The following is a 23,207-nucleotide window of genomic DNA, read 5'->3' as shown; positions in this document are numbered from 1 at the left end:
TAGCATAGATAGCCTTTATGATATTGAGATATTTTCCTAATTTTTCTAGGGTTTTGAATATGAAGGGGTGATGCATTTTATCAAATGCTTTTTCTGCATCTATTGAGATGATCATATTTTTCTTATCTTTGAGTCTATTGATGTAATGAATTACATTTATTGATTTCTGTATGTTGAACCAACCTTGCATTCCTGGGATGTATCCCACTTGATTGTGGTGAACTCTTTTGTTGATATGTTTTTGTATTTGCCAGAATTTTATTGAGAATTTTTGCATCTATGTTCATTAAAGATATTGGTCTGAAGTTTTCTTTCTTTGATGTGTTTTTGCCTGGTTTTGGAATCAGAGTGATATTGTCCTCATAGAATGAGTTTGGAAGTGCTCCCTCTTTTTCTACTCCCTGAAATAAATTGAAGAGTATTGGTATTAGTTCTTCTTTACAGGTCTTGTAGAATTCAGCTGTGGGCTTTTCTTGGTTGGTAAGCTTCTGATGGCATATTTTATTTCATTGGTTAATATTGGTCTGATTCAATTTGGGCAAATCATATGACTTAAGAAATCTGTTGATGCCTTTGATATTTTCTATTTTATTGGAGTACAAGTTTTCAAAATAATTTCTAGTTATCTTCTATATTTCTGTAGTATCTGTTGTGATATTACCTTTCTCAAAACATATTAGTAATTTGAGTTTTCTCTCTCCTCTTGTTAGCATAGCTAATGGTCTGTCAATTTTATTTATTTTTTCAAAGAACCAACTTTTTGTTTTATCAATTTTTCAATTGTTTCTTTTGTTTTGATTTCATTAATTTCAGCCCTAATTTTAATTATTTCCTGTCTTCTACTGCTTTTGGTGTTGATTTGTTCTTCTTTTTCTAGGACTTTGAGATATAGTATTAAGCCATTTATTTGTTGACTTTTTCTTATTTTTTTTTTAAACTGGAATTATCCTGCATTTACAGATCCAAAATCTTTCTATATTTTCTTGGATTTTCAATGTAATTATATTATCTATATATGAAAAGAAATTTTCTTTTATTAAATTTCCATTTTCTCTTAAAAATACTCTTGCCAGGCACAGTGGCACACATCTGTAATCCTAACAGTTTGGAAGGCTGAGGCAGGAGGACTGCAAGTTCAAAGCCAGCCTAAGCAAGTTGACAAGGCCCTGATTAATTTAGTGAGACCTTGTCTTAAAATAAAATATAAAAAAAGAGGTGGGATGGCCCTGGGGGGCACCAAAATAAATAAACAAATAAATAAAAATAAACATAAAAGTAAGAATGATCTCTTCTATTACTGGTTTTCCAAGAGCTTTTAACATCATTTTATGTTGAAACCGATCAAATGCCTTTTCTATATCTATTAATAGAACCAAAAAACGTTATCTAAGTTTCCATGGTAAATATAAAGATGCTCCACCTAAATCTTCCTTCAAATAACTTGGTGACTCAGCTTCTGGCAGTTTCCAGTTGTTAGTACCTCCACATTTTCCTCAGTTCCCCCTAGAGCATGCTCCTTCCATACCCGTGACTGACGAAGGCAGGTGTGTGAAGGGCCTGGTCACTGTGACTCACACTGGGGCAACCTGATGAGTGAAATATGCTTCAAAGCTCTCCTGGGCTTGGTGAGACTTTGTGGGCCAGCACCACAGTTCTCATTTGCCTTCTGTCCACTCCTGCTTGATGGTTTCGTTCCATATATGTTAGCAAGTAATAAGTATCCTGCACACTGAACTCCATCTCAGCATCTGCTTTCAGAGGATTCAAGTTTGTGGCAATTTGGTCAGATATTTTTAAGTGTTAAAAATAAAATCTTGGCTTTCCCAAGGAAACTTCTACTTAGTCTTATATATGCCTGGATTCAGTTTCATATAACTTTGGCTTTTATTCATTCATTTGCCTCTGTATCTGCCCTTATTGTGTATACCCTACACAAATCAGCTGCCTGGGGTGCTATCAGGTGCCAAACACGGTGGTAGGACTTTTCTTTCTGAAGAAGTATATACTATGTGTTATAACCAGTATTCTAAAATGTTTTTATTCTTTAGTTTAGCTTGAATTTCAAAGCATCCCCAATCCTTCCAGGCACTTTCACCTTGCTCTAAGGAGCAGTTGTCCAGTGGAGCTTGTGTTTAAGAGATTTTCTACTTTGGGACTGAGCCATTGATAGCTTTGACAGTGCCATCCATTTGGGAATCACCTCGCTCAAACCTACTCCAATCTGTGGGCCAAGAGAGCTTCTCAGATCTAAGATGGAAAAAAGAACAATGCTTTTGCTATGCACTTACACGATTAAAAAATTAAGGATGCAGCTATATATCTTTACTGTTAATTTTGCTCATAGGAGCTTTCTCTTCTTACCAGAAGATGACAGAAAGGGTACAGTTAGTTTAATGGCCTCCTACCCCCCATTTTTAGAAAAAATAAAACAAAACTTCTTTTTTAAAAGAGCAAGATAAATAACCTTTACAATTCAGAACTTTTAAACTTTAGTAATACACTGATTTTCAGGTTCTACTATTTAGTAGATTATTAGAAATATCCTTAAGAATTACTAGAAATGATCATTGTTGATCTCTGTACCATATGGATTGAATAAAATATATTTGGCGATAATAAAGGATTATGAATTTGTCTAGAAGTTATGAATATGTGGTATGGAATCTACAAAATGAGCTCACTATAATTAATAAAAATCTGGTAAAAGCAAGTGAAAAGTAAAAACTCTTTATACATCACTGATTTATAGAAATTCTTATTTGAAATATAAAAATGTAATTTGCAAGTCAGTATTTGATTTTGTAAATTATGTTATAATGTACTCATATGAACAAAGAAGAACTAGATGATAACCATCCTATATAGTATATTTCCTGTTTTACAGATGAGGGCAAGAAAGATATGTGACTCACCTACATTATATGCTAGCTAGTGACAAAATTGCTGTAAAACCCAAATATCCTGACCCTACATTAACTTCACTGTCTTTAAAAAGATGACTCTCCATAAAAAGTTAACTTGGCCATGGCTTCTGCCCATACAAAAAGACTAAGTTCATTATAGGTTTGTTTAAAATGGTATATAACTCAAAATAACTGTAGTTCCTTCAGAGACAGGTTTATTTGGAAAAGCAAAGAACCCCTGATGAGGTTCTGGGGTCTAAATTCCTAGGAGATGGCTGCCAGGTCAAGAAGACCAAATGGGACAATCCCTAGGAAGAGCAGAATGATGGGGTAGAAAGCAGGGAGATGGGCGCTCCCAACACTGAACCTTATGAAGGAAGAGGTAAGTTGTGCTATCCACCCACAGCACAACAGCACAGGGCAGGAGGGGCAGCTGCAGTGGGAAGGGGTCAGAGACAACCCTCCTTCAGACAGGGCCTGGATAAGAGAATAAACCTGACACAAAAAAAAAAACAGTTTGCCCTGAATGCAGTCCCTGGCTTAGGATAGCAAATACTCCAACCCTTTAAATGGCTCATCTCCCTTGAAAGCCTGATTTTAAACGATTGGGGAAGTGAAAAATTTAGAAGTAATGCTATAAGTTGAGGTTTCACTTAATAGAAGTCAGATCTATTTTTCAGAGTCCTCTGCAGGTGGAGGGCTATAGAAACTTTAGACATTTGTGGCTTGGCATCTGCAAAGCTGTGTTCTGCTTTTCTCCTTGCTGTGGCCAGAAAATGCCGGCCATTCTGTAATGGTAGGTCTATTTTGCCAGAAAACTCACATATTTGTGGGTGGAGTCAGTTGGGAGACTGGAGAGATTTTTCAAAAGACTGCATTGGCCAAGTACTGCAGGGACTTCCAGAGGGTGAAAAATAATACCTTGGGGGTTAGCAAATTTCCACTGTTTGTGGAGCCAAAGTTGCAGCTCTGGAAACATGGCAAGTAACTGATCACTCCAGGGGAGGAGAGCTGAAAGCTGGATAAGTGACATGTGCTTTCACTGTGTCACTGAGAACAGTGGTAAAGGCTCCTACAGCCACCCTGGACTATCTGGGTTATGGCCCAGGCAAAATTCATCTTCAGTGGCTCCAACTACAGGTTTCTCCTTAAAGCTTGGATATTAGGGAATCACAGCTGTCCACAGAGTTAAGTCAAAATGCAGTAAATTAAGGGCATATACAAAGTTACCTTAAAAGAACAGATCTGGCTGGGCATTGTGGCGCACGTTTGTAATCCAATAATCCTGCTGAAGCAGGAGGACTGCAGGTTTAAAGCCAGCTACAAAAATTTAGTGAGGCCTTAAGCAATTTGGCAAGACCTTGCCTCAAAATAAAAAATAAAAGTGGCTGGGGATGTGGTTCAGTGGTTAAGTACCCCTGGGTTCAATCCCTAGTACCAAAAAAAAAAAAAAAAAAAATTAAATGAAAGAAAAAGATCTCAAATTTGAGTTCATAATTCTCTGTAAGGAACTGATAAAAAGTTGTTTATGCAACCTCCTCACTCATGTAGATGTAATGTTCATCTACAGCTTGGGGACGGATGGGCTCAGGTTGACACTTAAGAGAGTGGCTTAAAGAGACAGCACAGCCCTAGGTTAAGGTACATAGTGTTATTTCTACTGAAGAGTGTGTATGTTAGAAAGGAGGGTTGTCCACAGTTATAAACAAAGCAGAAAGAGCCACTGAGATACAGGCTGATGGTGCCCATCCAAGGACAGTCCAGGACAGAGCCTAAGCAGAGGACATTGATATTCCTGTTCCCAACCTGACTTTGCTGAGCCTAGACTTTGTCTAGTTAGAATACACATCTAACAATTTTCAAAAATCCCCTTTCAATCTTCATTTTTATTAAACAACCATTTGACTAAACACCACCCTTCCCTATAGATCTGCCCATAGGTACAGAGTGTTCTGGTCTTGCCAATATGAACATTCTGGTATGCATGGCAGTGACAGTTCATGCTAGAGATAAGTAAATCGGCATTCTGTTTTATACATTTGTCCTCTAAGCTTGGATAAGCTCTCTCTTCAGAGTCAGATCAACTGTCAGTGTGCTGAAAATCAGATTTTTAAGCCTATCAGATTGAAGTCTAGAATATTAAAATACCAGCTGCTGTCCCTGGCAATTGGCTAGTCATGCACCCTCCCACTGAAAACAACCATGCTTACCTTTTACAGGACATCGGATTGACACATTTGCTTGAAGGGCTGCCTCCACGATGCCTCCCACCACAATGGACAGATGGTTGTGCTCTGGTTTGGTGATATTTCTTTCAACAGACAAGATGACCGGTGCCTCTTAATTCAAAGGGAGCAGGAAACTATGTTAGGTTCAGGCTTCAGTTGTTGATAAACCATTCTGCCTTTTGTAAACTTTGTTGAGCTCTTTGAGAGCAGGGTAGAATGCTGATCCTTGCTATCCCCCATGGTACACCATGGGGACTGATACATACATAGCTAGAGATGCTCAGTGGACAGATGAACAGATGGATATATAGATGGATGGATAGACAGTTGGCTGGATGCTTTCAAAGGTGCACTGCAACAATTATATGTAGACTATAAAGATATTTTGCTTTTATAATCAGAATAAAGAATAATTCCTCTTTGATAATTTGAAGAAGGAATTCAGAAGTTCAGAAGAAGCAAGGAAGACATGAAAGGGCAGGAATAATGTCTCTGCCATGTGGCCTGGGATGAGTTGAAGCAGGGACAAAACATGCCAGGGCTTGTGACCACCTGACATTTTCTGGAAGGGAGAAGGCATGGGCTGAAGGAGCAGGACCAAATATTCTGATCCATTCTTCTGCCCCTTGGTAGGAGTTATCCTGGATGGAGAAACCTCTAGGAGCCCTCTCATCTTGAGCTAAGAATAAGACAAGGTTCTATTCAGTTAAAACATTTTCCAAATGCCCATCCTGTGTCCATTCTGGGGTAACAAGATCAGAGGTACTTCTCCTCTCTTGATAATCACAAAGACTACCTACCAGTGCAGAGGGTGCAAGCAGGTATTTTCAATATAAACATGGTATCTACAATATCTCTTACAAAGTTTTTCTATATATGGTGCCAGAGTCAGGCTGTTGTGTTCTCCCCAGAATAAAAACTAGGGTTCTAGATATCATTCAAAGACAAATCAGAGAAAATCATATAGGAAGACCACAATTCCTGTTGAGCCTCTTCTAATTATATATTCATGTGCTCATGCAAAATTTTTCCTCTCTGGACTTTAGTTTGAATCCCAGTGAAAGGACTTCAGTAAAAGATTTCTTAGGTATCTTCCAGCTACACTTCTCTCACTCAAAGTATGGTTCATAGAGGCCCCTTCTTACCTGACTTAAATGAACTCATCTCAATTTAAAATAAAATGCTATTATTATTTAAAGACTATTAACTGCAAAGAGGCCTACTTAAAATATTATTCACATCTCTCTATACGCAGAAAATCTCAAGGGAGAAGACATTAGATGTACCCAATTTATGAAACTCTCTGAGGTTATTACAAGTGGATTAGAATAGTCTGCAAGGAAAGTTCAAATTTAGCATTTTAGTTAATGTGAAACAAATACCTGGATAAAACTTATAGGAAAAAAAAATAAAAACAAACCCCCAAAGAGTAAAGAATCCAAAGACTTTCACTTCTTTGAATTTTGATACTTAGCTAACAGATTAATTCATTAACTCATTCAGGAAACGTACTTTCTGCCTGACATGAACAACAGGAATACAGAGTTGGAAAACACACATTCTTGCCCATGAGGAGCTCAAGGACTGGTGACACCATTACTGCTCAGGGTTATGGATGTTGACATAGAGAAAGAGGCTGTTTGCCCAGGGGTTACACAGAAGTTTGTGGGTATCAGGGAAGGCAACATCCCAGGAAGGACACTGACAACATTCCTCTACCACAGCACCATTGCAGTGATTGGTTTCCCTAATCTGACATTAATATATAAGCTCCCGGGCAGTGGGGAGACTATACTTCTTTAACCATTTTTATGGTCTATGCATAGCTAATTCATGAGAGAATAATGACACTTCAGCAAGCTATCTTGGTAACCATGGTATTCTGGAGAAGAGAATCAAGGAAAGGTCACGTTTGGGGGACCGAGCATTGTATTCTCCTAGAGAGTGTGGCCCAGTGGAAAGCTACCTTAAGAAGTGTAAAGACAGAAAACTTTTGGCCGACAGAGGGCTTTGGTTGTCACAGCTCATCCTCTGGCTCCTGAGGACTACTAGAAATTTAGATTATTCTGGGATGGGCTTAAGGGGAAACTGGAGTGTACATGTGCAGATGTGTAGGGTAAATTCTATTCCCCCAGGAATTCCAAAAACTTGGAACTGACTCTTCCTGGAAAGGAGCTAATGTTCACAGGGCAGAATAATCCAGGAGAAAACAAAAGGCTAAAGGCTCTGCCTTGAGAAGACAGCCAGAGAAGGGGCTCAGAATCTTTAAGCCATGCAGATTCAAGGGCCTTTTAAAATCAACTGGCCAGTCTCCTCAATTAAAAAACGTGAAGCACCTACCACACAGCACTACTCTTAGTTGACCAAATGCCAGTCTCTAAACCCTGATATTGTTCCTCTTCTCATCTAAGTCTATTTGAGCCATAGACACCAGAAACTCCAGAGTATGGAGGTCGGGAATAGCTCTTGTTTTATTTTTACAAAACATAAGCCTCCCACAAGAAGCACTGCCACCTAAAATGTTCCTTTATAATAAAAACACATTTTAATATCAAAATGACATTGTCCAGCTCCTGTGAAGACACACATTCATGTAAAGTTGCAACCTCCAGGAGGTATTTCTAAGGATTGGCAGGCATGCTATCAGGAGGGATATGCAAAAGAATAATTATTCTCTTTCCTTTAAAGGAAAAGGAAAAAACCTCTAAACTTTAAAGAACTTTTTAAAAATCTTAAAAACTTTTTAAAAAAATATTTTGGGACTTTAAAGGAAAGAAAAGTCCATAATATCAATCCTACTAAATCTGCCTCACTAATCTCCTTTTCTTCAAGAATAAGCTCTAGATTAGCCACTTCCAGAGAATGGGCCTTTATCCATCAACAGCCACATAACCTAGAAACATACTAAAACACCAATTCTCAGACTCATCCACACCTACCGAGGCAGAATCACAAGGGTAGGAACCAGCAATCTAGGTTTTAACAAGCCTTCAGGTAACTGATGGGGTTCAAGGTTGAGAACTGACACTGTGGAGATTAATGTTAAAAACAAAACAGAAACATTCTAGGTTTCAACCAAGGGGATTACCTGCATACAGCACAGAAGAACTTTCCACATCAGAACCAAGATGATTAGCTACAGAACATTCATAAATTCCTTGTTCTTTCCTTGTAGGATTCTTTATCTGTATTCTCCCAGGTCCATCCGAAATTATCCTGTAAAAGAGTTATAAAGAGGGTGCATTCAAGTAACACCTTTAACTGCCCTGGGGCCATTAAAAGTTGCAGAGAAAGAAGAAAAACAAATTTATAGGCCTTGGCCTAACAGGGATCCCCAAAGATGATCTTGTCAAGCATCCTACCTACAGGCATGCAGATCAGCAGGGCAGGAGAGTCTCTTCTCTTGCCTTAGGTTCACTACACCCTTAGAACTAGACAGTGCTTGGATAGCCAGCATCCCATCTTCCTTTACATGAGAACGGACTCTTCTGGATGGAATTTTGGCTTAATCTACCCCATTTAAAAACAAACCTATTAGTTTGTTGGGTATTAAACCTTCATTTCCAGCCCAAATCCTTCCTAAGACGCTTCAGGTATGAGTTTTCACAGTGAGATCCAGCGGGCTTTGGTATAAGCTACTCTGTGATAGATCACTGTCTCACTATCACTGTGTGAAAAGGTCAGTTGAGGTAACAAGCTAAGGCTGCAGTTTGTACGGAATTTTGACTGTGCCATTAAGAATTAGGGATAGGGCTGGGGATGTGGCTCAAGCGGTAGCGCGCTCGCCTGGCGTGCGTGCGGCCCGGGTTCGATCCTCAGCACCACATACCAACAAAGATGTTGTGTCCGCCGAGAACTAAAAAATGAATGTTGAAAATTCTCTCTCTCTCTCTCTCTCTCTCTCTCTCTCTCTTCTCTCACTCTCTCTTTAAAAAAAAAAAAAAAGAATTAGGGATAGTGGGCATAGTGGTATATGCCGGTAATCTCAGTGGCTTGGGAAGCTGAGGGAAGAGGATTACAAGTTCAAATTCAGTCTCAGTAATTTAGTGAGGTCCTGAGGAACTCAGTGAAATCCTGTCTCGAAAGAAAAACATCTGGGGATGTGGCTCAGTGGTTGAGAGCCCCTGGGGTCAATCCCTGTACCCCTCTCCCCCCACACACACACATACAAAAAGAATCAGGAATAAACTGCATGAGTCCCTTATAGTTTTCCAATTACTGATATTACTAAAAGCCTACATGAAAATACCACTTTGACAATCAGGTGTTTACTAATTAGGTTATTATTCAGAGAAGTGAGAGAAACTTTAAATTTTATTATTCCTAATGATATGAATCTACTTCTAACCTGGACCATTGGCCCATGTATTATTTATTTTCCCATCCCACTTTATAGATCTTAGCAACAGGGACAAGTCTGACTTCTAAACATAGCATTTCTTCATTAATTGAGCTGAGCCACTTCTTCCTGTCACTTCCTGTCACTCATCCTATGCTCCAGCCATAACAAACTTGTTTCCAGAACATTCCATGATCTTACATCACCCTGAGCTTATGCATATGTTGTTCTCTTTATCTGAAATGGCCTTTCTTCCTGCAAAACTTTGTCCTACCATTGGGTACTGGATCACATGTAATTTCCCCTGTAAAGTTTTCCCCAATACTCTTCCATTTATCTTCTATCCCCTCTGGGCTCCTTATTCTCTGGTTCAAGTATTTAATTGCTGAAATATCTATTTCTTTCCACTAGAGTGTGATCTTTTCAAGGGCAGGGGCCAAATCTTATTCACAGCTGTGAATTTCCACTGCTTAGCACAGTGAGTTTTATACACCAAAAAACCTTTTATGAATAAATACATGAATGACCAGAACAGAACACAGTAATGGCACAGAGGAAAGGTACAAGGAGGATATGAGGCTCCCCTGTAGCACACGTGTGAAATACACAAAAGGGACAGAAGTCAAGACAGATGAAGTGGTCCACAGCAACGGCACTATGGCAGACCTATCTGTCTGCAGGGCTAGATATTCACTGTTAAATTACCACTGAGGAGGAGCAGTTGAAAACAAAAGTATGACTCCTAACTATACAGACATGAAAAATATACTAACTTATTTTCTTAATTTTTTCAAACATGTTTGTATGATTTATCAATTCTCAATTTATTTGGTAGGCCTCAAGAAGTCAATGAGTTTGAGATTGCTGAGCACTTGTGAGCCTTACTTTCCAAGGGATGCCGCCCAGGTACCTAAGCCAGAGCAGTCCTTGAGCTGGAGAACCAGCAGGCAGAGCTCCTAACAGATCCAACCATGGCCTCTGCTTCACAGTCTTACTGTCAACTTGACGTAATGACAAGGCTGAACTTTCTATACACACCATCTCTAGCTGACTCACCCATAGCCTTCCCTTCCTCGCTGAGATTTTTTACTCAATACTGTCCAAACAATATTCCACACCTATATGGTTTCTTTTGACAGGACAGAGGTTCTTAGAAACATAATTCTGTTTCTGAATTTCTTCTGTTGAAAAGATTTGTGAGGCTCAGAAAAATATATTTGAGCACCTTTGTTATGTACAGGAAATTAAAAGTAAAATGAACAAATAAATTGCATAGGTTTCAGAGAAAAAACTAAAAAGAAAAATGGATCTTACTCTCTTAAATAAACAAAAATAAAAAATTTTTATTAGACATATGGAGTTTCTTCAGTTTTGAATGGTTGATCTTGAAGCATGCAGAAACACATCTGAGTGGGGTGTACCATGTCAAAACCTTTTATTTACATGAGCTCTACAAATCTCAGCCTCAGAAAACTTAATTCTATTTCATCAAGTTAACTTTTTTTTGGGGGGGTACCAGTGATTGAACCCAGGGGCACATAACCATTGAGCAATATCCCCGGCCGTTTTTAAAAATTTTATTTACAGACAGGGTCTCACTAAGTTGCTTAGGGCCTCACTATGTTACCAAGTCTGGCTTTGAACTTGTGATTCCCTTTCCTCAGCCTCCTCCTCCCTGTGATTACAGGCGTGTGCCACCATGCCTGGCTTCATCAAGTCAACTATTGGCAATCAACTCAATTTGACAAATATTTATTCTAAATGTCCACGTTCCTCTATATCACTGTAGTACTTGTGTGGCCATAGGTCAACTCATCAGCTTTCTCAGGCTCTTTCCTTACAATGCACACAATTGAACTGTGAGCCAGATAGCAGTCTACAGAGGGTGGTCCATGGACCTTGTGTCAGTGAGAGGAAAGGATGTTCCCCATAATACTGAAACATTATTTGCTTTTTCCATTGTTGTATTGACCTTTGCACTGATTTTTCAAAGACAGTGATGTTCAGACTCCTGGCGTGAAGCAGGCAGTGTCATCCACATAGTCACTGTGGTCTGGACTACCACACAATGCAATACAAACAAAACTGCCAGTATCACTTCAAGACGTTCCAAATGAAGTACTAAAACTTGTTAATTTAACTAAACTTCAACCCAGTACAACGGTTTGTAATATTCTGTATAACAAAACAGGAAGCATACACAAAACACTTCCACTGTGTGCTGAAACATGCTGGTGTGATTGAACTGTTAGCTGTTGTTTTCATGGACTATGATGTTTGTTTGAAAGAATACCTGGCAGACAAGCTATGACAAAAAAAGTCCACACTGTGTTTTGAACTTGGGTATTTGGCAGACACATATATATTTTCAAATGAACAAAGTGAGCTGGTCAACTCAAGGAAAACAACTGACAGTATTTGTTGCCAATGATAAAATTGGAGCTTTCAAGCAAAAATTAGAATTTTGGAAAGCTAGCATCTATCATTGAGAGGTTGGCACATTTCCAAAACAGAGATTTTCCTGATGGTAATATTAAAGTATCTGTGAATTTTTATATGGTATAAATAAATGTGTCAATGTTTTAGAAGATATTGGTATAACTCAGTGAGCCAATATTTTACAAATTTGATATGATATTATAAACTCTTGCTTAGGTGAAAAAAATCTATTCAAAGTGCAAGGTAAAAATCGGTAGATTTGGGCTGGGGTTGTGGCTCAGCAGTAGAGCGCTCATCTAGCACGTGTGAGGCCTTGGGTTCAATCCTCAGCACCACATAAAAATAAATACACAAAATAAAGATATTGTGTACAACTGAAAAATAAATATTAAAAAAATCAGTAGGTTTCAGTGAACAGAGTGCCAACATTTCACAAATACGATTTCGATTTCACATTCCAAATAACCTTTGAGAAACTACCATTTGTCCACGTTTGGTGTAGTTTTAAAGGAGAATATCCACAATTACCTGAAAATAGCATTAAGATATTCCCTTTTTCAACATATCTTTTTGAGGCAGTTTATTCACCATAAGTTTCAACTAGAACAATATACCCAAACAGGTGCAAAAGCATATATAAGAATCTCTGTATGCATATATAAGAAGTGTGTGTGTGTGTTAGTTACACCAGGCAGGGATTGAACCTGAGGCCTTGCACATGCTAGGGAAGCTCTCTAGCATTAAGCTACATCCCAAGTCCTTATTTATTTATTTATTTTTTAAATTTTGAGACAGTGTCTTGCTAAGTTGCTGAGGCTGGCCTGGAACCTGTGATCCTCCTGTGTCAGCCTTTAGTATGTGCCATTGTGTCCAGCTAAGAATATCTTTTATTAAGCCAGACACTAAAGAGATTTGCAAAGATATAAAGCAATTCCACTGGTATCAGTAATTTGGGATGGTGGGTATTGCTTTTTAAAAATATTTATATAAACATGTAATAGGCATTCACAAAGATTATTTTTTATAAATAAATCAATAGAGATGTTCAAAATGTTTCTTGGTTTATATATCTAACAAGCTAAACAGCAATAAATATAACTCAAATAACAAAAACTCTTTGGGTTCCTCAATCATTTTTAAATTTAGAGAGACCCTCAGACTAAAAGATTTAAGAATGACTAAACTTTATGGTTTATTCCACTTTTACAATCTCATTGCAAAATTGTGTTAAGAGTCCTAAGATACAAATACAAAATTTAGACTTTTTCCTATATTTTTGTTTAAGCCTTAGCCTAATGATTTATTATTTTTTAAAAACTGAATTTTGCCTGGGTTTCTGACGTTTTGTGTATTAGGATCAAGGCACAAAGGACAAGATGAAAATTAAACTTGCTTTTTGAAAGTACTTTATGGTGTGCAAACCAATTTCACACCTGCTGTTTTGTTTCTTTCTCTTACAATCTCTAGAGACAGATAAGGTGCAAGTTGCACTCTTAAATGCAAATTGAAAGAAAGCACAGTATCTTTATGTAAAACAGCAAAATTAGAAGAATTCAAAAATGAGTTAATATTGGTTATCCCTTATTTTATGTAAAATAAATGAAATGGGGTACTTTTGCCCTAACATAGAGATGAAAATAAAATGATTGAATATTGTATTTTAAGCATCTCAGAAAACTTTGATTCTTATCATTTTATTTTTCTATTGTATGGCATAAGACAATGCATGAAAACAGAAAATTATTTTGGATATCCAATTTTTCTCCTAACATTCTTTAGTTTTGTTTTAGTTAAAAACATAGTCTTAGGAGAAAGAATTTGAAATGTTTTCAAGAAATCTAGACTGGCCATTAAAAAAGGACTACCAAAATGAATGCTGTATTCTTATTTTACTTACTTTACTGATGGTTGTAACAGTGCTCCATCCTTGGTCCATGTATATGTGGCCTCACCGGGGGTAAGAAGGTCACAGAGTATATTGATGACCTCTGTCCTTTTAGTGATATACACAGTATTTCCAATCCTTGCATTTATTGTTTTGTTAAATGAAACTGAAGGGTGTTGGCTTTGCCTCATGAGAATAGGTCCTTTTGGTTTAAAGGTCAGCCTGCCTGAGTTTTTCACTTTTGAGCTCTGGGGCAGACTTTCTGTTGTGCTCCTGAGCTGCGCAGCAGGAGGCACCTCTTCCTGGATGCCCCTCCATTGAATGTGTGTTGACTGGTCCTTGGTTAACTCAGCCACCAGCTGGTAAATCACCTGAGAGGCAAGGTCATCGCTGACCTCTCTGGTTTCCAGAAGCAGACTCATGTTTCTTATCAGTTCATCAAACTGGACTGTATCCATGCTATATGCTCCCTGTTTAACTGCTGCTTCAAACTGCTTATTCTTAAACTCCCAGGAATTGGTGTTGCCTGCAGAATTGCTGCAGTGGCCTAACAAAGCTCTTAAGAAAGGCTGGTTATTAATTTGGTCATCATGTAGGTAAAGCTCATTTTTGTTACTCCACATTTGTCTCATTTTATGCCACGCAGTTCCCAAACTATCAGCTTCGTTGCCATCCATCCCAGGATATTCCCTCATTTGCTCTCTGAGGGCAGGGTGTGCAATGAGCCGGTTGTCTGTTCCAATGAGCTTGAGCACAACTGTTTCCTGGGCTGAGCCTGCAACGCATCTGTACACACCAATGTCAGGGGCTGCGAGACTGTGGATCTTCAGTGAGCCTGACTTGGTGATGCCAAGTCGTTTGGAGTTCTGCAGACAATGGCCATCCTTCTCCCACCGGATCAGAGACTTCTGGAATCGTCGTACTGGGCATTTAATAATCACAGATGTGTTGGGCAGCAAATAGGCTCTGTTGCCAATGGTCAGATTAATACGTTTCTCCTCCCTTGTCTGAATATAGACTCTCTGGACACTGAGAATCTGAGGACCCTGCTCACCAAGTTTTATTTTTGTCTTTGGTTTTACTTCTGCAGGAAAAAAGAAAGAAAAGAAAATTTTAAAAAATTCAAAAATACTAACAACTTTTTGACAGTCATCTCCCAAACCTACATTACTATTTTAAAATATCTGAGTTAAAACATGAATAACATGATACATGTATACACAAATAAATTTTACAACTATCTAGTACTTCAGCAAAGAATGCAAGTTTAAATGAGGTGCATGAAAACGTGTGATTTATTTTATAAAGCCCTGTTTTGGGGAAGTAAGGGGTTAAATGCTTTAATGAAATTTAGAGAATGGTTATTCTACATTAGAGAAGTATTCATTCTAATGCATGATCATATGATGGCTTAATAATATATAATTCATAAAGTGCCTCTCTCCCTGTTTCACCAAGTTTTGGGTATAAATTTCATCAGTAAGAGGGTGATCTGATACGTTGGGCCTCTACCATTTGGCAGGGTTACCTTTGAGGAGCTAGTCTGGCTTGGAGTCATGGCTACACCAAATCTGAAGAAAGAAGAGAATGGAAATGTGAATATATTCATTTGAAGGGTTCAAAAAGGAGAATGAGGTTAGTCAATTGCAGAAACTAGCCCAAATATGCCAGTTAAACAAGCATGGCAGGGTCTGAGGAAGCAATGGGGAGCCATGATCAAAAAAGAAAAGATAAAGCAGGTATTTTGAAGCCAGACAAATCTGGAGTTTGAACCTTAGCTCTGCCACATGAATAAGTCATTTCATTTTTCTGAGCCTTAGTTTTCTTATCTGTAAACTGGATAATTTAATTAGTACTTTCATTAGAGGAGTGTGGAAATGAAGTCAGATTGTTTGTGTCAAGAGCACAGCATAGTAGTAGGCACTTAATGGGCTCTTCTATATGATTACTGTGCCCACTGGCTAGGTAACAAAGGCAGGTTTGGAAAGAAGGTACAGAGCAGACTGAGGGGGGGTCAGAGATGGGCTGGCTTTTTTTCTGGCATGGATTCTAGTGAACTGGCTGGGGCCAAGGACGACACACCTCAGATCCTGTCCCCAGGGAAGTGCCTCTCTCCCTGTTTCACCTGAGAGGAAATATACTATGATTTGTGTGATTTGGAGGAGAAGGAAGGGACCATGATGTGGGAACAAATCTGGTTCCTGCTTGATGATACATTTTGGTCTCTGGGCAGATGTGGGGTATGAGCTGGAGGGCTTGGAGATACTAGTGAGTGGTAGGAGAAGGACTGGACTTGCATCAAGTATTACTCGATTCAGGAGGTCATGAAGTTGGGACCTCATTACTTTGGCCCTCTGAGAATTAATAGCAGCATTGACATGCTGTGAGAAAAACCAGATCAATATTCCTCTTAGTTGGCTTTCTCAGGCCTTGGCAGTAGTTACAGGGTATGTACTGTTTACAAGAATAATTTCTACAGTCCTCTTGCTGGTTCATAAGCCTTTTTTGGTGTGGCAACCTCCTGGGATTTAGTGGTGTCGTTAGGTTCAGAAAAGCAACAGAGACTCATAATTTCCGAAATAGAGGTTTTTCAGTGAAGGACACATATTAATTTGTGTACAAACTTCATTGATGTGCAACTGGTAGTTCAGGCCTATGGATCTCAGAATGGGTCCAAGGGTTCTAACCCAGGATATTCCCTCAACTCATTTCTAAGTGGTATCAGATGACCTGCCACTTGGACAGTTTCCTCTTTGGGATTACAGAGTATCCACAGAGAATGTCAACCTGGCCCTATCCAGTTAAAGCATATAGATTTTCTTTTAATGGGCAACATAAAATTTTGAACTTACTTTGAATCATGACCAAAGGCAGAAAGAAGACATTATAGAGGTGTTATGTTTTGGACATAAGCTGTCCCTTAAAAGCCACATGGCTTGGTTGCCAGCCTGTGATGCTGGAGGTGGAGCAAACTTTAGGAGGTGGGGCATAGTTAGAGGAAGTAGGTCCTGGGAGGCAGATAGGCCTTTGAAGAGTATATTTTGTATTTGGCCTCCTTCTCTCCTTCTTTGCTTCTCATCATCATGAGGTGAACAATTTTATTCCAACTCACCCTTCCACCACCAAAAACTATGTAGCCTTCTGACCAAGGACTAAAACCTATGAAACCATGAGCCAAAATAAATGTTTTCTCCTGTTAATCAATTTCTCTCAGATACCTTGTCATAGTGAAGGAAAACTAACAGAAGAGGATTCTCTGGTTAAATTCATAGTCCACCCATTACTACATAAACAATGGTTTTCAAAATACTTAATCTTCACAGAAAATGCTCAATAAAAACAGATAACTATTTATTAATTTCAATGCCCTAGGTTCCATCCACAAACGTTCTAATTTAGTGTACAGTGTGGGTATTAAAGTATTTAAAAGCTCCTCAGGGGACTGAATGTGCAGCAAAGTTTGAGGACCATTGCCCTAGAGTGTACCATGATTAAACCAAAATAGTAGAGAGAGGTATTCTTGTCCCAGTTTATTTTACTGAAAGACAATTTTATGGGATGCTGCTTGTAAAGAGGAAAGGGAAAATTAGAAGCAGCATCCATGTTATCTAACGAGATTCCTGTGCAACATGCAACATCTTCTATAAGAAGATAGAGGGAAGAGTGCTTTCTGGTCTCTGTTTCAGTAATCATACTTTGAGTCATCACAGATGGTCCCCTAATCAGGATGGTTCCACTTAATGCTCCTTTGACTTTCTTATGGTACAAAAGCTATCTGCATTCAGGAGAAACCATATTTTGAATTTTTATCTTCTCCCAGGCTAGCAATATAAGGTACAATACTCTCTAGTGATGCTGGGCAGCAAGCAGCAAGTCACAGCTCCCAATTAGCCATGTGCCCTCAAGGGTAAACAACCCAGACTCCACTGTGTACTGTGTTACCAAATTATGATGTTTGGCAGGTTAGTGTATTAATGCATTTTCCACCAATAATTATAAACACATACACGCACACCCCACAGGGAATTGAACTCAGGACTGTTCTACTATTGAGATATACCCACAGCCCTTTATATTTTTTATTTTAAGACATTGTCTTGCTAAATCGCTGAGGTTGTCATTGAATTTGTGATCCTCCTGCCTCAACCTCCAGAGTCACTAGGATTATGTTAAGTTCCTCCGGAGCAATGCCTGGAGTATGGTGACACTGGGCTCAGTTCTTAGACAAAAAACTGGTCCAGTTCTAGGAGACTGCATCCTCCCATATATGGAAATGTCCCAATGCAGTGACATTGGCTAAGGCTCATTAGGCAAGGGCATCGTCCACTCTGCAGAGAGCAAGCAGGTACCTCAGCATCCTTCTGGAGGGGGTTCTGGCCTGGACTAACTCATCTCTCAACTGTGCTGGATTTGAGAAATGCCACATTTTTTTGTCTCTTCTAAAGGTACACTCATCCACTGCTGATGGGACTGCAAATTGGTGAAGCCAATATGGAAAGCAGATTTCTTAGAAAATGAGAAGCGTTTTCTTCTCTGTGTCCCCCTTTTGAGTCTTTGTGCCACCATGCCATACAGGCCAGTTCTAGGTTCCTGGGGCTCTTCAGGGAGTTGCCTGTGGCTCCTCGCTTGTCTGTCCTGCCTTCACTCCCATGGTATCTTTGCCATGAATCTGAGGCTTGGTGTCAAGCCAGGCTTCTGCCCCAAGCCATCTGGGCTGGATATTTACACTTGGTCTTGCCAGCATTTGACTCCTGCCACTCCCTAATGGGCTTTGGCTGTGACCCAGCCTCTAAGTAAGCCTTCCTATCCCTGCTGGAACTCCACCTACTCAGAATCCAGCCCTCAATCTGGCTGCTGGGCTGGTGCGGATTCCCTTTCCTTCCTCTGGGAGTGAAGATCCATCAAGCTAATTTGAAGCTGTATAAAAACCCTGGGCAGTTTTTCTGGATTCTTTTAAAGCTTCTCAGAATGTAGGAAAACAGGTAGCTGAGTGGAGGCTGCAAGGGATACATTGGGCGGGACTTGCTAAAAGAGTTATGAAGGCCCTAGGCCTCATGGCTATAGTAAATCCCAGATCATCCTGAAAAAAATGGCTTTCACTTACTTGTTTCTATTGCCCTTTTCAACTAAATGCTGTCTGGCTTCTGCTCCCAGAACTGCACTAAAACTCTCTGGGAAAGACCACACATGGCCTCTCAGTGATAAATCCAACGCCCTCCCTCTGTGTTCTTATTTGTCCATTCTAGAGTATATGGCACCACAATCACTTCCTTCCTGAAGAAGTCTCTCCTTCCCAACATTTTAAACCTTTTTTATGGTTCCCTTTGATCCTGCTATGGCCAGTATCCTACTAGATGTTTCTACCCCTTGGGTGCAAGTGCTTGGCCACTTTCTCTTCTTGCCCTATAGTTTTCCTTGGATGATCTTAAATAATTCCTTTAGGTTAATGTCTCCCAAGTTGATCTGTCTCTCCTAGACCACTCTCTGGAGCTTCAGACCTATTTATCCACTGTCTATTAGAAATTTCTTCCTGATAAAATTTTCTTCACATATTATAATCTGGGCTGGGGATATAGCTCAGCACACTTGCCTAGTGTGGTGAAGTCCTGGGCTGGATCCCCAGCACCACAAAGATAAAAAAATATTAAAAAATTAATTCAATATTATAATCTAAATATTATCTGTGCCCCCCATCCCAATGATCCTCTACTTTCTATATTCCCTAAGTTAATGGCATCTGATTCTGCCAATTTTCTCAAGTCAGAAACTGGGAACCATCTAAATTCACTCACAAATCAGTGAGATTGCTAGCATCTATTCCCAACTCTGTATTCAACAATGTCACACTGGTGAATGGCAACTGGCAATGGCGGCAATATTTATACAGTGGAAGCTGAACCTGACAAACCAATGATAGCTACTTCTCCCCTATCATGATCCCACTGGAGAGCTGGTTTTGAACATTTACAAACACACCACAGTCCCTTTCCTTCAGCTCCTAACTCTAGTCAGGCATTAAGAACTTGGATTACACATCAGAGCCATTGTTAGATTTCATCCTCTTTGCTCCTGCTCTCATGATGCTTACCTAGATATTGCCATATTCTCTGAACTAGGCTCCCTGCCCACAGTTTCATATTTATTCAATGTCTCCATAGCTGCCAGAGGAGATGAACTGATCATTAGAATCTAAACTATTCATCATGAAACTCAAGGTCTCTTTTGTTATCACTCACCTAAGTTCTAGTCCTATGAGATTGCTTGAGTTCTCACAAAGTTACCACTTCTTTTGACACCTTCTACCTTTTTCCATGTTGCTCTCTTTTCCCAAATCCTCCTGTACCTCTCCCCATGTAGGCCTGATTAATGGATACTTATCTTTCAGAAGTCCCCTCAAGGTTTCCTACTTTATGAAATTGTTTCCTCCCACTGCCTTATTTGTTGAATGAATACGTGAAGGATTAAATATGTAAAAGAAAAAGTAATGCATATGCATTTGGATTCTATAGGAGCTGATACAAACACAAAATGGGTGCGAGTGAGGGGATCCTGATACTGGCTTGGCTTTTAAGGGCTGCAGGATGTCAGGCAGGGATTGGCCTTACTGAAACATCAGAACTGACAAGTTCAGGGGGAGGAGCAGTGGAAGCCATACTGCACCGTAAGGTTCAGGGTGTGGGCACGAGGCTGGGGGAGCACAAGCGTCAGACTGTGAGCTGATACAAAGAGGGAGACAGAGGACAGGAGACAAGAAACTGGGTTTGAAATAACCCTGGGAAGAGGCTTAGGCATACATTCTTGATATGTCAATCACATGGTGCATCTTGAATATCCCTCCTCCCTCAATGGTCCTGATCTCAGTACTTTGGGGAAAAATCAGAATCCTTCTTCACCAAAACTCAAGGACCCTGACACCAGGAGTTATAATTTTAAAATTTCAAAAATCAAACACTACATTTCTATTATTCTTTCAAGTGTCTGATTGGAAATGAAGACAATCATGGGGTTCATAGAGGAGGTGAGGATGTGAAATGGGGATAGCAGGTGTTATAAAGGTCATCATGGGTACATGGGTGTTGGCTGTTCTGTATGTTGGCAAATGTTGAAGCAGAAGATAGTAGTACCTGGTAGTGTGTCTTGGAGCAAGGTAGAGTAGCTTGCAGGTCTATAATGGTGCCTTAGAAGGTCTACAAGGCAATCCAAGTACTAAGTGCACATGAACAGTGGAGAAATGATGCAGAGACAGCAGGGGCAGGGAGGTCAGGAGAATGCCACGCTCGTCACTTGGTCCTGTGCTACAAATGTAGGGAGAAGAGGATGTTCTTCAGGAGCACAGAGGGAGAAACAATCAAAGCAAGGGCCATGGAGGGAAGGTGATGGACTGAGGCCAGGCTGCAGCTGATGTGCAGGCCCAGCTCAGGGTGACCTGGCTGTTGCAGGGAGCATGCATTCTTGCCTCTTGTCTGCTTCCATGCACTCCCTGTCTGGCAGGCTAGGGAACAGGGTGGAGTAAAGAGAAAATATAACTATCTTTTTTCTTTTTCTCTGTAAAATTTGTAATTTTACTCTGCCCTCCATTGTTCACCATAATAATTTATAATTTCATTTTGTACCACATTGCAAGGCCTCATAGCCACAATGTACTCCCATATTATTCTGTTATTATTTTAGAGGAAACTGCCAGTATGACTTTCATGTCACTCTCTTCTAAGATAGTTTAGAATCTAATCACAATGCTATAGAACCATTCACAACAATAATCAGATAGAAAAAAATTAGATAAATCACTCAAACAAAGCATGACATGCTGCCATTTGCCACAGACATTCCTGAATTCCAGGAGACTTTAAACTTGGAATCTTAAGATTTTGAAAATCTGTTCTCAAAGGATTCCCAGGGAGGAAAAAATGTTAATTCTGTCCATGAATCAGCAAAGAAAGGAAGTGAAGAAGAGCGTAGGCTTAGGAATCGGACAGACTTGTGGTCAAACAGGCCAAGGGATCCAACTGCCAGGCACCAGGCCTTGGGCAAATCTCACACTTTCCCTAAGTCTTGGATTCCTTGTCTCTAAATGGGGTAACATTTGTCTCACACATTGCTGGGGACTAAATGAGATAATGCATTCAAGGAATTCCCCATGGTAAGTGCTTAATAAATTTTATTATTTTATTTAATTTAATGTTTCTATTATTTTGTTTTTCCAGAAAAGTTGACTCACACACATACACACACACACAAACTCCCTCACAAGCAGCATTAAAATAAGAATAGTTCACTTCAGATATTTTTTTCCTAACCATAAGCAAGTTCAGGAGGGTACCTGAGGTAATGAATGTTATTTTGCAAGGGAATAATTAAAGAAAAAAAAAAGATGAAAAAGCAAAGCAGGAAATGGATCCAGAAACTATTATTCACAATGTCCCTATTCCCTATTACCTCTCTGCTGACTAATTTCAATTGCTGTAGTGGAAACTGAATTCATCTGCTGTGACCCTCTTATAGAAAACATACATCTATGGGTATAAATATGCATCCTCTCCTGAACACTGAAAATACATAGAGCTCTGAATAGAATGAGGTCATTTATATTAATTCTTCATAGTAAGCTTATTACTTATAATGAATTAAAAGGGTAGCCAAACTGCCATATTAAAAAAAAGTACTTCAGGGCTGGGGATGTGGCTCAAGCGGTAGCGCGCTCGCCTGGCATGCGTGCGGCCCGGGTTCGATCCTCAGCACCACATACCAACAAAGATGTTGTGTCCGCCGAGAACTAAAAAATAAATATTAAAAATTCTCTCTCTCTCTCTCTCTCTCTCCTCTCTCTCCTCTCACTCTCTCTTTAAAAAAAAAAAAAAAAAAGTACTTCATGTTTTCATTCTTGCTGTTTTCAAATTACACTGAAGAAAAATACTTTAATATTAAAAAATATTCAGCTCTTTTCCTTTTTTATATTTATTTTTTAGTTGAACACAATATCTTTATTTATTTATTTTTATGTGGTGCTGAGGATCGAACCCAGGGCCTTGCATGTACTAGGCGAGCGCGCTCTACCACTGAGCCACAACCCCAGCCCAACTCTTTTCCTTTTAATAGGTTGGATACAAATTTATTACTGGCAAAGTCAACTAGGAAGTTTATCAGTCTAACTTCTACATGTCACACTCCTGAATTCTAAGTGGAAGAAATCACATGGAGAATATAAGTAAGTGAGAAGCTTCAAAGATACATTTGCTAAGTGGATGCACATCTCTTAAAACCACCTTTCTTTAGAATTATATCTTGATCTTTCACATTCTATCATTTGTTGCTGAAATTAAGTCTAAATTCTTCTTAATTTGCTTTACCCATGGATTAGAAATATGCTGATGTGTGGAAAACAGAGGTCTCAGGACAGAATGAGCAGAATCAAG

At 39.3% G+C, this 23,207-nt stretch overlaps 1 protein-coding gene across 1 annotated transcript in view; it reads right to left on the bottom strand.

The window, feature by feature from the left end:
• ADAMTSL3 (ADAMTS like 3) overlaps positions 1-23,207 on the bottom strand; it is a 519,919-nt gene that overhangs the window by 48,331 nt on the left and 448,381 nt on the right. Inside the window, exons 27-29 of the mRNA XM_081292846.1 lie at positions 13,807-14,870; positions 8,220-8,347; positions 5,114-5,242 (exon numbers count right to left, since the gene is read on the bottom strand). Coding sequence (XP_081148972.1) covers positions 5,114-5,242; positions 8,220-8,347; positions 13,807-14,870 — 1,321 coding nt within the window. The remainder of the gene's footprint in view (positions 1-5,113; positions 5,243-8,219; positions 8,348-13,806; positions 14,871-23,207) is intronic.

This window comes from Spermophilus citellus (assembly GCF_964194105.1).
Source record: "Spermophilus citellus genome assembly, chromosome: 4".
Classification (NCBI taxonomy): Eukaryota; Metazoa; Chordata; class Mammalia; order Rodentia; family Sciuridae; genus Spermophilus; species Spermophilus citellus.
Note: the sequence above shows the minus strand (reverse complement) of the source record. Positions and strands in the feature narration are given on the sequence as shown.